Source organism: Seriola dumerili, unplaced genomic scaffold (assembly GCF_002260705.1).
Source record: "Seriola dumerili isolate Sdu_G_001 unplaced genomic scaffold, Sdu_1.0 BDQW01000073.1, whole genome shotgun sequence".
In the NCBI taxonomy this organism is placed as follows: domain Eukaryota; kingdom Metazoa; phylum Chordata; class Actinopteri; order Carangiformes; family Carangidae; genus Seriola; species Seriola dumerili.
The window spans coordinates 2,690,169-2,706,425 of record NW_019174328.1 but is presented as its reverse complement, the minus strand read 5'-3'; the positions used below and the strand labels follow the sequence as shown (position 1 = coordinate 2,706,425).

The 16,257-nt window shown below is 40.3% G+C and overlaps 1 protein-coding gene across 2 annotated transcripts in view; it reads left to right on the top strand.

The window, feature by feature from the left end:
• The first annotated feature begins 1,405 nt into the window (after positions 1-1,405).
• march5 (membrane associated ring-CH-type finger 5) overlaps positions 1,406-16,257 on the top strand; it is a 28,619-nt gene continuing 13,767 nt past the window's right edge. For both annotated transcript variants that reach the window (XM_022743777.1, XM_022743776.1), the window contains exons 1-2: positions 1,406-1,814; positions 12,965-13,167. In XM_022743777.1, the coding sequence (XP_022599498.1) occupies positions 1,771-1,814; positions 12,965-13,167 (247 nt within the window). In that variant the 5' untranslated portion in view covers positions 1,406-1,770. The remainder of the gene's footprint in view (positions 1,815-12,964; positions 13,168-16,257) is intronic.

Here is a 16,257-nt window from a genome sequence, read left to right as displayed (position 1 = left end):
GCTTAATTAAAAGTCCATGATAACACTGGTAAGGCTGTTTGTTGGAATTTGGCTGCAGGAGAGCTAACACGCAGCCTACACTGAGGCCTTTCAATATCATGGATGCAATAGTCTACAGACTTTGAAAATAACACTGCCAGATGACATGCGGGATAATTTCAGCAGCGCGATGGCAGTGATACAAGTTGGACTTTCAAGGTAATCGCAATAGCCTGCATTGCACACACCCCACCAGTTAATCCGTGTTTTCTCCTCCAAGAGCTGCGCTTCCAAGGTCATCAAAGCAGCATAATCAGCAGCCAACAGTGGCTCACCTCACCGGCCCCTTTACCACAGACACTGCAAAACCCTGACCCTTCAAGTGCCTATTAATCGCGTTGATCGAGGCATCCGATACATTTCATGAAGCTGTCTCTGCCTTGAAATCCCCCTTTAATCCATATGTGTCCCCCTCCACACAAACGACAAAACAGCATGCACACACAGCGCTGTCTCTTCTCTGCCTGACGTGAAGCTTGAATTACCTTTATCGTTCACCTTTTTGTGACTCTGTAAGTAAAGATATTTCTGTTTGCCTCGTCTGGGTTTAGATATGACAAACGAGCTACCCTTGTGCCGATATAGTCAGCAGTTGCCTCAACAGCTGATTGACTGCGGCGCATGGATGATGCCGAGGAGGCTGTAGGGAGTTGTAGTTTCTCACTCTGCAGTGGCTGGTCAACACAAATATGTAGCCTATCTATGTTGTTACACACACACACACACACACACACACACACAAATATATATGTATGTATGTATGTATGTATGTATGTATGTATATCTATCTTTATATCAGTTTCAAAGATGACCCATAGGTGAAGTTACAAGTAATAAAAATAGCAATGACTGACAGTAACACCCCTCTTTCTCTCTCTCTCTCTCTCTCTCTCTCTCTCTCTCTTACACAGGTGCTTTCACTCACGCATGTTTTATATGCAAGACACCAATAATAAATTAAAATAAATAATAAATTACTTACATTCACTTTGTAGAAAAGCTTGGAATGATGTAATAAAAATACTCTAACACTCAAGTAAAGACAAGCAGATATGGTGTGGAGTATATAGTTTGACATGAACAATCTATCCTTATTAAAACGTCTTACCACTATTAGATATGTTCTGTAGCCATATGTGCATCTTCATGACGGCCGTGTCTCCAGAAAGCCGTGGCCTCCCTTTGGCACATCTGTTCGCAGTGGATTCAGAACATTAAGTTGATGTTTTTAGCCATAAGAGGGAGGGAAGCGTTACGAGACTACATTTCCCATGTCAGAGGAACGGTTTCCCTTTGCGGCGCTGTCCTTGTTTTGATGACGCAACACGCACAGCCGTGCTATTTTACGTTACCTCAGAGACGGCCAGTCAATGGAGTCAAACGGTCACGCCAATGCGATGATATTAGTGACAAACAAGGCCGTAGCCGATGTAAAGAGGATTTTTACGTGAGTTAGTGCATCGGTCGCAGATAGATGCTGTTTAGACTGTCATGACCGTGCAGGAATAGTTTTATGCTAAATAATTGGCTCGTTTGCAGCTGACGCCGTGTCAACACAAAGGCCTATGCAGCTAGTTAGCGTTAGTTCCTCAGCTAGCTAGCAAGTGGTTTTACTCCAACCTCAGCTGCAGCAAATTAACAGGCGTGCCATTTTAATGTTTTATCTGTAACGCAGTTAATCCCCTATACTAAGAAGAAAGCATTTGAGTATTGTTTTGCTTCTCAACGATAATGGCGGAACAGGGTGCAGTGGTCATGCAGCAGAATTTGGACAGGTGAGTTCAAGTTTAAGGCTAACGTGCTAATGGGCAGCTACGTAGCTTTACGTAAAATCATTACGATGGACAGAAATGGGTGAAGTGAGATTATTACCTTTTAAAACTATTCAGAAAAGCGTCGACTTTAACATGTGGTTGTTTTATATCTATTGACTTTAAACTCAATTTTGAATATCATAAACGTTGGCTAGTCATTGTATTGTAGTGTTGATACAGGATGTCCACCACAACTACTGTACTAAATTTAACACTGCATTAAGTGAACTTAATACCTCCCTATAACTTTGAATTAATTCACCTTAACCATATACAGGTACTTCTTTTACCCTGTTACTCGTAATTAACCTAAGGTCATAATGTTAGCTGCACTTATCCCAAAACATTTGTCCTGTCAACTCTTGACCCTTAGATGAGGAGAAGGCTGTGCTTGGTAAGATTTCTGAAATGGTCACGTTCATAGCTAATGATCATTATGGCACTGAAAGAGCAAACTGCTTATCTTCTTTTAAAAAGAAACACTGGATACAATTTCTATGGCAGGTTTGCTTTCATTCACCTGGATATGTGCTATTTAAACTCACACTCATTCATAGAATAGCCAGAACTTATGTAACCCTGCAGTTACTTGATAAGATGTCTGAATTGTGTGCATGAACAGTTTGTTATAAAGAAGAGAAAATCATATTGAGCATTCAGTGGCAAGAAAGATTAAGTGAACCCCTTGGAATGACCTCCATTTATGTATAAATTTGTTCTAAAATATAGACAGATCTTCATCCAAGTTACAGTTATGAACAAGCACGGACTTATGATGAGGTATTGTTGATTCGCATTAAGCTGGAAAGGCTTACAAAGTTATCTTGAAGAGTTTAGATATTCATCACTCCACAGTCAATCTATAAACGGAGATTATAGTTCACAAGTCTGCAAAACACAAATCATGATTGCATGGAGCATGGTGTTCTGCCATGGACACCACAGAAGAAGCTGCTGCTTTCCACAATAACAAATTGAAATTTGCCGAAGAGCAACTTGTAACTCCATAACACTACTGGGAAAAGGTTTTATGGACTGATGGTCCACTTGTTTAGGAAGAACATGCAGCACTATGTATGGTGTGAAAAGGCCTCTGCTTACTAACATGAAAATATCATTCCAATTATGATTTGGGGCTTTGCTGCCTCTCGACCTGGACAGCTCGCCATCCTTGAGGTGAAAATTAATTCCTAAGTTTATCGAGGTATCTTAAAGGATAATGTCAGGGTAGCTGTCCACCTGCTGAAGCTCAGTAGAAGTTGAGTGATGCAGCAGGACAATGGTGCTAAAAATAAACTAAATCCACCTCTACAGAATGACTTCAAACTATAAAAATCCACCTGTTGAAGTGGCCCAGTCAGAGTTCAGACCTTAATCCAGTAGAGATGCTGTGGAATGACCTGAAGAGAGCTGCTCACACTAGACATCCTAAGAATATATTTGAGCTGAAGCAGTTCTGTAGGAAGAATGGTACAGGTTCCCCCCCACCCCACCCCAACCCCAAACATTGTGCAGGTCTATTTCAGCAGCTACCAGAAGTGCTTTTTTGAGGTCATTCCAAAGGGTTCACATACTTTTTCTTGCCACTATACACTTAGAACAAAGCCTGAGTGGGCCTGATGACACCTTTAGGAACAATTCTATGAAAGAGGAAGTATTAGTAGGTATCATCATCTGTCGCTAGCTAGGAATGTGGAGATTCTTTACAGTAAATGAGGGGAAAAAACAAAGCAATGGAATGCTAATTGTTCTCTGTGAGTGTTGTGGGGAAAATCAGTGTTGGAAACCTCCTCAAAGCATCATGGGAATAAATTTGATGAAGCTGTACAAGTAAAAAGCATCAAGAAGGAAGAGTATGCAAGATCACTAAACATAGATGGAAGCTATAAAGAGGGAGGGGGTATGCTTAATGACATTCAAACATGTTTAGGTTTGCTTCATACTGCCAATCTGGCATAGCTGTCCAATGCCTGTACACACAAAAAAGCGAATTCCCTTTGAAGCCATGGGAAAATATTACAGTGATAAGTTTTACCGCTGACATAAGAAGCTCAGACTTGTCTTCTGACATTGAAATGTCTGACAACACTCTGGGCAGACTGGGGCATTGCTTAGCACAATGTGGAACCGCAGGTTTAACAGTTTCATGGTCTCATGGAGGCGGTATCCATTATGAAGGGTGGGGAATTATTTTGAGCTAAAATCACATACAATCATACCCTCAGTACATTTCTTCAGGGATGTTGGGGTAGACAATCGGCAACTCTGCAGTTCCCTTGGAGCAGTACAAGGTCCTGAGCCTTGCTCATAGCTGTAGCTTGTCACTTTGGCAGCCACACTAGACATAAAACCCAGACAATGCAGCCTCAAATTCTGAAAGGCTGCTTCTTTTTATTTGTGATAGCTAGCAGCCAACCTTTAGGCAACAAGTTAAATTCACATTCAGCACATTATTATTCAGATTTTTGTTTGGTTTCCTTTTGTTGTTTTAGCAAGAGCATCAGTTCATGCTGTGTTCATTTTCAATGTTGTTTTCACATTAATGCAGCTTTTTGCTCATGCTGCTCTGCAAAGTAATATTGTTGCACACAGTAAGACAAAAGATAGCTGAGCTCAGGGTCTTAACTATGCGATTTCATATGATATCGCATCACAGAGATCAGACTTGCAGGATTGCAGCTGTAGTGTGTTTTGTGGTCAGATCACATCAACACATTGCTCAGCATGCTTTGACTAAAGTTAGCATGGGACAATGTGTTTTTGTCTTACAGCTTTCATCAGTGTAGTCAGATAAGGTGATCAGTTTTATGTGATGGTGAAACTGGGAAAAAAATGAAACAGTTTACAGACTGCATTAAATCGTACTGGGTTGAATCCACTGAGCACATCCTGGTTAAAAAGGTTTGCTGTTGATTTTGAGTCTAACTAACCCCAAAGCTGACTGAACAGTTAGGTTTTTGAATTGCTTGATCAAATCAATTTTTTTAAGTTGTGCAGCTTGACTACAAAAACACTCCTGTGTGATCTGCTGTTTTTGAAACATAAAATAAACGATTTCAGAGATTTGTGGAGAACAAAAAGTTCTTACCTGCCACTGTCAAGCTGAAGCTCACTAGCCGTGTGTGTGATGTTAGTATTTTTGAACGTATTTAAAGGCTCAGTTGCTGATCAAATGTAAACAAAAGGGTTACTGCACCACCAAAATTCAAACACTAAATTAGAACCTGTTATCTTTAACAAGTTAGTTTTCTGAAGCTCTGAAATGTTTGAAAAGTATTTTTAGTTTTAAAAACTTAAAAAAAAAAGGTTCAACTATTATCAATTATTAATGCAATAATACCTTAGATTTTTGTGTCTTAAATTTTTTTTTTTCCTCAGATTTGAATTAAATTGATTAATTAAGCCAAAAAAGAATTGGCACTTCAATTCAATTGCAAGTTTTTGCACCAGTCTTGTACAACTGTTAGTGAATCTAGTAGTGCAGTTCTGATTTATCATAATGCAGTTGTAGAACAAGACAAGTGAATCTGGTAATTGTAACCAGCTTGGTTCTATTTTTATTGGAATGTTTGCTAAGAAAATAAATTGCAGGTAATTCAATACCTCTCTTACAAATTGTGGGATGTGCAATTGAGGTCCATGTAATGAATTCAGTAAAGTAATCATTATGGGCATGCATAATAAGTTTAGTGCTTTGACCTACTAATCTCCCTGTTTTCATTTCTGGGAATACATAAAATTGAAGTATAAACTTGCAGAACAAGATAAGATGTGATGAAATCTAATCATCTTCCATGTAAGCAAAGGAGTCTTGTTTTTAACTCAGACTTAGATAAATCAAGCATTTTTCACAATTGACCAAGGTCATTTCTACCCATCGTCATTCTGTATGTAATAATATAACAGGATTCAGTTTTTAAGTGGCACAAAGCCACGCTGGCTGCTTGTTACGTGTTGTCGTGCTACTTGTGTGACCAGAATTTTCCATCTTCTGGGTAAGTGATGGTGAGCGGATGCTGCAACCTCAGGTCCAAGCACATCGGTGTGCCGTTCCCCCTCAAGATAGTTACCAGCATTTGATAGCTTGTGCAGTGCATACTAAGAGGCATTTGTAGGAATTTGACACAGCACTTTCTGTCAATATTGAATGCTGGACTTTGAAACCGTTTCCCAAGCACATGGTAGAGTAGCAGAAAGAAAGGAAGGGCATGTGAGCTTTGTGAAATGTGCTTTAGCTGCGTGCTGTGGCTGTGTGGCAGAGGCAATAACCCTGACAGTGTTTGAGGAGCTGATAGCAGTAAGATGTATGTCATGTCCCCTTGCCCATGGTTGTGTACCCAGCCTCTATCACTGACAAACATAAGGCTCCACAGGCTCTTATCTGGCCTGCCACAAGCAGCCAGCTGCCCCTGCAATGCAGTGTTTCACAAATAGATGTAGAAGACACATTTCAATCCAGCCTGACCTTTTTATTGGCTCTCACACAACCTCCATGTTTTATTATTTTCTTGTCTGCTTCTGTTGTCCAGATCACTGACCCTGTTGCTGTTGTATGAATGTGTATGTAAATATGTGCTGTGTGTGTATGAAAGGGATAATGATGATTGAAGGCATGGTTAAACTCAGTAGTCATGATTTGGTGCAATTCTGGTATGGGGTGGTGTGAAGAAAGTGATGTTCATTTTCTTGTTAAATACAAAACTTCAAAATAAGAGCTCATGGTTATATTGATATACATACATATGTTTAACAAACTATATTGTTGGGTTTTTTCTTATCATAATATGTTGTAGTAAGGTAAAGCTACTTTTGACATGTTGCCTTTCTGGGTCTTAAAGATCTGCGTTATTGTTGGTGATACAAGACTGTTCTAATTCTTTGTTGTAGAGGACATGCATGTATCTATTCTTATGTTATTATCTAACATAACTACTTTTTTTTCAAATACCATCCCTATTTAAACAGATAAATATGAAAGCAGCAGTTTCCATGGCCAGAATATCGTCAAGTTATTGGAGTTATTACCTTGTATTTTTAAATAGTTTGTGTCTTTTGGCTCTCTAATGCAAAACAACTGCATAAACGTGACAACATTTTCTCATAAACTAGGTTATGGTCATATTCTAAACAGAAATGAATAGCTGTCAGCAGCTGGTAACCTGTAGCTTTTAGAAAACCTGCGCTGCATGGCATTAACATCAGTGAAAGCTCACCCCAAATGACATGTCTTAAGCTAGCTGGTTTAGCTAGCAGGCTAGAGTTATTTAAACCACAGGCCATTAACTAAAGGCCATCCTGTTACATTGTTGGCCCCAAACTCAGGGTTGTATCTCAAACCTTTTCACAAGACTATTTGACCCTTCATAGTTTTTTAAAGTGTGAAAATTTACAGAGAGCACAATAAAATTGTAGTGATACTTAAGACAAATACTACATAAATCTAGAGATTTGCATAAACAGGAAGTTTTGGATTAATGGATTGTAATCCACCTTCTTAACTTTGGATGCCATCCACTCATGGGCATGGCAAAGCGTAAACAAACGCCTTTGCCTGGAGTCCTGTGCAACGGTTAATATGATACAAAGGTCACGGTGCCTAGTACTAGTAGTACTACAGGTAGCAGAAGTACACAGATTTATTATGAAGTGGCTGGATGCTGTAAGAGAGGTGGGAGGCTCCTGTGTTAGTCCACTCAGTGGACAAACATTTACCTGTCAGTGGGCAATATAAACACAGTGAGTCATGTTTTCTGGTCAGTTTCTTAAATCTAAAGTGCTGTTATTTTTGAAATGTCACTATATAGATGCAAAAACTACAAGACTATTTTTTTGTTGAAACTGTCACTAAGGTGTTGATTAAAATCCAGTAATTTTAGAAGCTGGAGTTCATGTTGTTGTATTCTATTGCTCAATTTTGTAAGGACACAGTTATTTTGTCCAACTCATGAGGAAAATACCCAACACTATGACTATGAGATCTTCAAAGTCTGTGTGGCAACTGAAGCTCATCAATTTATCTGCCAAAGACTCTTTTCACCAGAAGCTGATAAATGAAAGTTAATAATCTTAGACTCTGAGTAGTTGGATACTATATCATTCCAAGGTGGCAAACAAGCACCCTGGGTTGTTGTTTAATTGACATGGACAAGATTAGTTTGTGAATGAGTAGAAGCAGTCAGACATGGAGAAGCCCCCTAGGCCTTAACTTTTATGTTTGTAGGCCAGAATCCAGTGCTCCTGTACCCTGCCTTTGTGCTGAGAAGCCCCCAGTTTTCCCACAGTCATGTGACCTCTGCTGAGTGAAAGGCACCTTTTGTAGGGTGGCTTATGCACTTGTTAATGAACATGAGCTTGACTTGTGAGACTATGAGAGAGAAAGTAGCTATGCGGTCACACTCATTTTTGTACATAGTGTCAATCACCCTGACAGCCTGTATTCCTTCAGAGCCCACCATCAGACCCCCCGTGTCTGTGTGACTTTATGATACAGTTCTGCACTTTCTCAGATTGTCAAAATCCCATTCAGGGCTGAAGTAGAACACATGATGTTGGCCTAGCTTTACAGAAAGGATCTACAGTCCTCCACTGCTGCACATTCTTTTGATCCTGGCAGCTTGAAGGTTTTTCAGAATAACTGGCAAAATAAAAAGGATAATACACACTGCTGTTCGCCTGCCCTTGAAGTTTCAAAAGCAGTTGGTTAGCATTAGGTGGATTAAAGCTCATTGTGGAAACAGCAAAGCCCCTCTTGATTTTGCCTGTTGAACAAGTAAATAAGCGGAGGAGATGGCAGGTCACCTTGCTTCAGTGGAGTGCAGGCAAGTCGCCATCATCAGAGCTCATGTTCTTGAAGGACGTTTTGATGGAAACCTTCCAGACCTTGTTAGACAGTAACAACGGGATTGTGCCAGATGTGATAGCATCTCTCAATGTAATGTATCCATAGGTTTGGGATTCATTTTTTGGAGCGTAAATATTTGAATATGTGTTGTGAACACATTGTACAATCGCCAGCAAACATGTATTTGCTGCACCTGATAAGCTTGTCATTAATTCAGTCTGATTTAGATTGTTGTAAACATTGGTTTGACTTTTGTTGCTGTCTATTGTTTTAAATGTATAGTTTTACAAGCCAGTTTTCATGTCATATTGCACAGGCATTCTCTGTATGAAGGAGACCATTTTGTACATGTGCAGCGTGGGCTTATCTGCCCGACTGTTCTGTTAAACAGGGTTGAGGTGACATCGAGCCAGAGATTAAAGTTTCACACAGAGGATAGCATTTCAGTGCTGTTGTATTAGGTCCTGTCATGCAGTGGGGCTGGGTTACAGGAATAGGAGCCAGTGAATCTAAGGGAGCTCTGGGCTTTGTTCTCTGCTGTCGTGCTCCTCTGGAGACATCTGTCCAATATTCTACTCAACTGCTCATCCTCACTTTGTATAGCTGCCTCGCTTTCACTCTCTGTGCTGTCTTGTGGGATATTAAGCCCCTCAGTGTAGGACATTGAATGCATATTTTTTCTTATTAGCCTTGCCAGCTTTGCAGTGCAAAAATTGTGTTTTAGTGTCAGACAGCTATGAGTATGGTGAAGGCTGCCGTACCTGTCGGAGGCAAAGGGGAGGTGACCTGTTACAGGCTGATTTTTATGAGGACAGCAGACAGAAGTGTGAATAGAGGCTCAATGTTTCTGTCCTTTAGCCGGTCATGTTACTTGAGCGCCTCGAACCGAGGGCGCCTCTCCTGCATCGTCATGTTTTATTCAGCATCAGGGGAGTATTGGAAAATCATCCATTGCAAGCGGGCAGCAACCCGAGCAAATAATCCCAGTTGGTCATCCGCAGTCTTTCACAGAGGACCCCCCTCTACTCCCCTGTGGCCCTAGTAACAGAGCACACCTAGACCTCAGCATGACGATGACAGAAGGCCGCAGATTTGACATCCATTATTCAACTGTGGGAGGGTTGAAATGTCCACACACAGTGTACTATGGGGATTAGCTTAGTCAGCGACTGAAGCCAATGTGGGAGTGCTGCTAGAGGTGGGCACCCAGAAAACTTTGTGATTATAAAAGCCACCAACCTCTCTCTAAAAAGCATTTTTGATTATTTTTTTTTGTTTTGTTGTTGTTGTTATTCTCCATAAGAGACAGTCCAGGGGCTTGTTTGCCTTCACTGACAGATGTCTCTATCACAGTGAGTCATGGTGGTTGCCATGACTCAGTTGAACTGCCAACAAGGCATAGAGCAGTAAAACTGGATTTAAACCATCTTTTCAGAGTTTTCTGTGTTATATCACAGACATGCAGACAAAATGTCTTCCCATCAGATATCAGGGCAAATCAAAATGTAAATGAAACAGGTTATTGATGGCAGAATAGTTGCAATCGCAGGCAGTGGATCATTTTGGGAATGTATGGTGAACATTTTTTCCTGGTGTAATGATTACCAGTAAAACCACCAGAACGTTTCCATACGTCCCATAAATCCCATTTAAGGGTTATTGGACTTTCTTGATTCTGGGAATACATTTAGAAATTAGACCTGTACTTCATACCACTGTTGGATATTTCTGATAATCTGATAATAAACATTTCCTACTTCCTAGTGAGAGTAAAAAGGCTGCAGGTTTCCTCCATTCCAGGCATATCTGTTACCTGTTAAAGACATGACTGTTATGAAATGGATAAACTTAGACCTGAGTGTAAATGTAGATTTCATGATAATGCGTATTGATGGTGGAGGAGGTGCTCACTGTAACCTGGACTCTGAGTAATAATCTGCCAGGTTTTTTTTCTCACAGATTTAGTAGCACAAATGTCCTAATCTGAATAATGGCCCAAAATGTACATAATCATAGCCTGAGAGAAAAAACAAACGGCTCTATTACAGTCTCCCTCTGCACCGAATTTTTGCCAGGGGTTTATGGGAGGCGTGTGTGTGTAGACTAATCATTGTTTCATTCATCCAGTGAAATGCCAGCTGTTCAAGGTTCAGTGTAATTATGAAAATGAGAACGTAAATGTCACACACGGATAGTCGGGCTGTAACTGGGTCGAAGGCAGCTGTCGGCTTCTGACCCAGCAGATCCTCCTAGCAACAGGCTTGTCCCAGGCACAACTGAACGAGAAAATCTTCACAATTTGCATTTTATTTGTTTTCTTTTTTATGAGTTTGTTTTAATTTGAAAAATTATCAAACAAAAATTGCATTTGTTCCTAGGTTTTTATTAGAACCAATAGAACCAGCTCCCTTGTCATAGTTTGGTAGTGATGGTCTTGTGTTGCTGATTTTCTCAGACCAATTATTCACATCTAACCTATGACTAATATGATTGGTATATAGCAGCTAAAATAAGAATGTAACTAGATTCTTGAAGTTGGCCGCATGCAGTGAGACACAGGGGTGGTGAACCTTCCAACCAGTCACACTCTGCTTATTAATTATGGAAAAGCAATATAATGTCACAGTTGGAGATGTACTGGGGTAAGGTCAAGGAACTTGGATATCTGTCAGAGGAGGGTGAGGGGTGTGTATTGTTCACAAAGGGAGTCCAATTAATTGGACGATAGCACAGCAGACAGGCCAAACATTCAAATGGCTCCTTTCTTGTAAGTGAGGAGGCACAAGTTGGAGGAAGTCAACTCCTCCTGCCTCATACCTCTGTCTAATTTAGGAACAGTTTACGCCAAAGGGAGGAGAGGCAGGAGGATGTGTTGGGATACTTGTGGGCAGGAGTGGGGGTTGTTAATATGGTTTGGCTTGAGGCCAGAACGAGGCATTTGTCTGGATGTCACCCAAAAGGGAGACTCTGTCCTCAGTTTGACTGCATCCTGTCCTGTCCCCCTCTGCTTTCCCTGCACATCCAAGCAGTGCCTTATCAGAATATTGTGTTCACACTCACAGGGATGCCCTGGTGAATTTAGGTTTTAGTAGCAGTGTAATTAATTCTAAAGGCAATGTCAGGAGGATGTAGCTCAAACTACAGGCAACGCAAGAACTCAGCCACAAGAAACGGTGCACAAGTGAAGTGTAGGTTGTCCCCCTGTAGTCAAAGAAAGTATTGATTTTTTTTTTTTTTTTTTTTAATAGTAAGTGCAATCTGACATTGTGATGTGATCTAAAAACTAATCCCTTGGAAATCTCTTCCCTTGAGTCCAGATGGCAGGATGAAGGGCCTGTTTGTTTGACCCAGTGTGTGCATGTGCATTGAACACTTCCTGCAGTGCTGTCAGATATGCTTGACAAGCAGTCAGCATCACAGCTTGTTTGCCTATAGGGTTTATGTATTGATCTTGGCTGATTTCATGCAGAGTCACTGGCCCAAAGTGATTGTGTGCGCGCATGCGTGTGTTCGTTTGTGTGTTCCATCTAGGCCATTTAGTCTGGAGTCATTTCGGAGACTTTGATCACTGCCTCCACCATTATTCTCAAACAGGTGAAAAATGGCCTCAGCAACACTTCTCAGTAAGAAGTCCAAATAAACCTGATCTAAGCCCAAACCTTTGATTCATGTTTGAAGTTACTCTGCGCTGCTGATTCGCTGCTTTTCACTCAAAGGAGACATGAAAAGATTACATTAGTCTTGCTTGCCCTCTGTCACTCTCTCCTCTACATGCACAAACAAACAGATGCTCCCACACATGCCTCAGTGACTTTAGGTAATTGTAGACTTTTCTTTATCCTCAGATGTGTCCTGATACTCATGGACTCATGACAGTGAACATAGTGAAATTAGTTCACTACAGTGGTATTTATTTATTAATAAATTGAAAGCCTTTAATTGAAATAGAATGTAGAGTCATAGGTGGTAGGCAGTTTATTTTGCTATGTGGCTCTCGAGCTGGCCTCTGCCTATTCTGTCAGTGCCAGTGGGCAGGCACTCTGCTTAGATTTTATTTAGCTAGAGCCAAAGGTATTTATCACACCACTTTGATTTAGAAGTGCAGAAGCTTTGTCTAATCTGTTTATCTGTCTTTAGAAATCACATTATTCGTTGTTGTCAGCTTTTTTTTTTGTTCACACTTGAGGGAAATAAGTGTGAAACTGATGTACTGTAACTGTCATTTGGAAATCGACAACCTCATCCCCAGTCTTTGTGTGTTTGTTTTTAGGAGCTGTTGGGTGTGCTTCGCCACAGACGAGGACGACCGCACGGCAGAGTGGGTGCGTCCGTGTCACTGCCGTGGCTCCACCAAGTGGGTTCACCAGGCCTGTCTGCAGCGCTGGGTGGATGAAAAGCAGCGGGGCAACAGCACGGCGCGCGTGGCCTGCCCACAATGCAATGCAGAATACCTCATCGTCTTTCCCAAACTGGGTGGGTTGCATCTCGCAAGGGATAAAACTGGGGATGGGGAGATAAGTAGAAGACTTAGAAATGACAAGATGACCTTGAAGAGCCTACAGCTTATGTTGCCTTGTAGGGCTAATGGATCATTACTGATTAGTAAGAGGGGTTATAAGGACTCGAATTCATTATAATTAATAATTAGGATCAGGTAATTTAAAATTATTTGATAAGGTTGTACAAATAATTGTAATAAATTCCAATCCTGTGTGTGAACCACATGGTATGGTACTAAGAAGACAGTTTAAAACTTTGCCTGTCAGCTGGTTGCCAATACTATACTGAGAAAGTGCCATAACCTTTCTAACTCATAAGTTTGAATTTAATTTACTGTTCTTTCAAAATGTAATTACTGCTCTCATTTTCCCCAAGCTGTCAACATTGAAGCAGCATTATAGAGCAAATTTCCATGTGAATAGTCTGCTGAAGCGCCTCTTTGAGGCCACTCTTAATAGCTGCTGCCTGTAACTGTACCCAAAACTCTGAGAGCTATTCAGTTTGTCTTGCCTGAGTGCATGTTTATTTACTCCGGAACCAGCATAGGTTCTGTGGTGATCTGGGTAAACATTTCCTTTCAGCTTGACAAGGAACAGAAGGGCGCTCGCTTGTTATACGGCCGGGCTCCTGGCTGATTGACCAGCAGCATTTTAGAGGAGTGACTACCTCAATTATCCTAACACGTCAGAGTGACGAGGGCTTCAATTGTTCCCAAACACCAGCCATGACTCATCTAATGAAAATACACCATACACTGCCATGCTTATTTGGTCAGATAGTGCTCACGTCTCAGTGTCTCTGTCTCTGATCCCTTCATACCTCTATAAGACGACGGTTGACTTGTCCTCATCCTTTGTAACAGAAAAATATTCCAGATACAGCAGGAAGAATAATGTTGGTTTAATCCCATTGTTAAATTTTCCTGCCAAATATGAAGACTTGATTTCAGGTTAGTAGTTCACACTTGTGACTTGTTTACCCATCAGCCACTGGGCCACTTGCATGTCAAACTCAAAGGGAGAGAAGTTGCAATTTGAGACAGGAGCTGGCCTTAAGACAATGTCTGCAGGAGGCCTGGCCCGGCTGGTAAACAGGTTCATGTTTATTTATAGTGACCAAGGCTGCACTGTCAGTCACTTTAGTGCTATAAGCAGAATGTTTCAGCTCAGCTTCTTTAAACACTTCCTCCTCCTCAGTAAATAACCTGTGTATGTTTGTCGCCCTCTGAGAGCTGATTACTGGACACTTGGCTGTTTGCTGGGTATTTGTGAATGTGTCTGCCTGGCTTTTTTCTGTTTGTATTGATGTTTTCGTGTTAATTGGCTCACAGGTCCCAATAGGCCTGTCAGTTAGTCAGAAAAAATAACATCTAATAGAACAGCCCAACAGGCCCGGATTACATATATTAATGAATTTAATGACTCAATACATTTAAGTAATTAAATCACTTAAATGTGTTGAGTCATTAAATATCATTAAAATATCACAGTTATTGACTCACAAATAAATAAAATATATCATTGCATTACATTCCAAAACTAAGTTAGTAGTTTTCATGAAAATGGTTAGATCTTTTAAACAGCTGAGTTAGAGCCTAACAGGAGAAAGAAATTAAAAGTAGGTCTTGTTCAATAAGGAGTTTTCAGTATGGGTCCGACTGTAGCTCTGCAGTTGCACCGAGTGCACTGATATTGTTGAATCAGTTATGACCACAAATGTACAGCATGATTTCTGACATGATGCCTGTCTGGAGAGATTAAGATCTATGACATTTCTAGGTTACTTCAATAACATAAAGTCAATTTTTATTTATATAACATCACAACAGAAAGCATGTCAAGGCCCTTTTCATATAGAGCAGGACTAAACCATACTCTTTGTAATATTGATTATAATAACAGAGACACAACAATTCCCACCGTGAGCAGCACTTGGTGACAGTCAGAAGGAAAAACTTCCTGTTTTAGAGGCAAAAACCAAAAACCTCAAGCAGAACCGGACTCAGGGTGGGCGGCCATCTACCTCGACCATAATAAAATAAAGTTACAACAGTTGTGTTTACAGGTATTTAAACCTACATTAGTCATTACTTGAAATTTTACCAAGTTAAATGAAGGCTGTTCACAGAAGACATTTTGACTTGTTACAGTAGTAAAAGCACAGGTGTAAATAATAAAATGAATGATGGCTGAATTCCATTTCACTGCTTCAGTTTCAGGCTCATGGCTTACTGGGACACTTGAATAAAATGGAGCCATTGTTAATGTAACTGTATGACTCCAATTGTCTGCTGCCATTAATCCATACCTTTGTAGTATTTTTGACCACATTCACTTGAGTTTTATCAGTTGAAGAGACGGTTTTGAACTTTGAACTAATTGAAGTCACAGAAATCAGATTTACACTACTTAGTGTGAATGTGTTGGCGACATAAACAGCTTGGAGTGTTTGGTGTTTCAGGTAAAGAATAACTCTGAATGCATCGATTCATACCAAAGATGAAAGCACAAAGGTGATGTGTAGTGATTGAGTGAAATTGCAGTGAAGCTATGCCTGACTGGTTGCCAAGCAACATGGCAAAAAGAAGTAGGTACTGTCGGCTACACTGGGGCACATTGTTAGGGATACACAGGATATTCCTTTTACTGTATGTATGGTTTTATTACTCCTAACAGATGACTACTTAAAAAAGTTTTGGTGCTGAAATCAAAGAGATCTTACTGGGAGAGATAACAAATGAATTTTGTTTTTGATTTTGAAGCTCACTGAAATTTGATTTTTGCCAATTTAATGTATTACTCGCCTGTTCAGAAACTAATCAAATATTATTTAGAATAATATTCAAACTCAAGCTAAACTGGATGTAAATTGATTCTATTTCAGTCCGAGAGAATGTTCAAAGGGGATATACAAACATGTTTGTCTTATCTAATGTTAGTCTCACTCACATGCTCTGGCTTCAAGACACATTATGAATCAAGTCTCTGTTTCACACAGTAGCTTTTGAAGTCGTGATTTAGACACATTGCATCAGTGTTTTCTCACAGTGTGGCACATCATTGT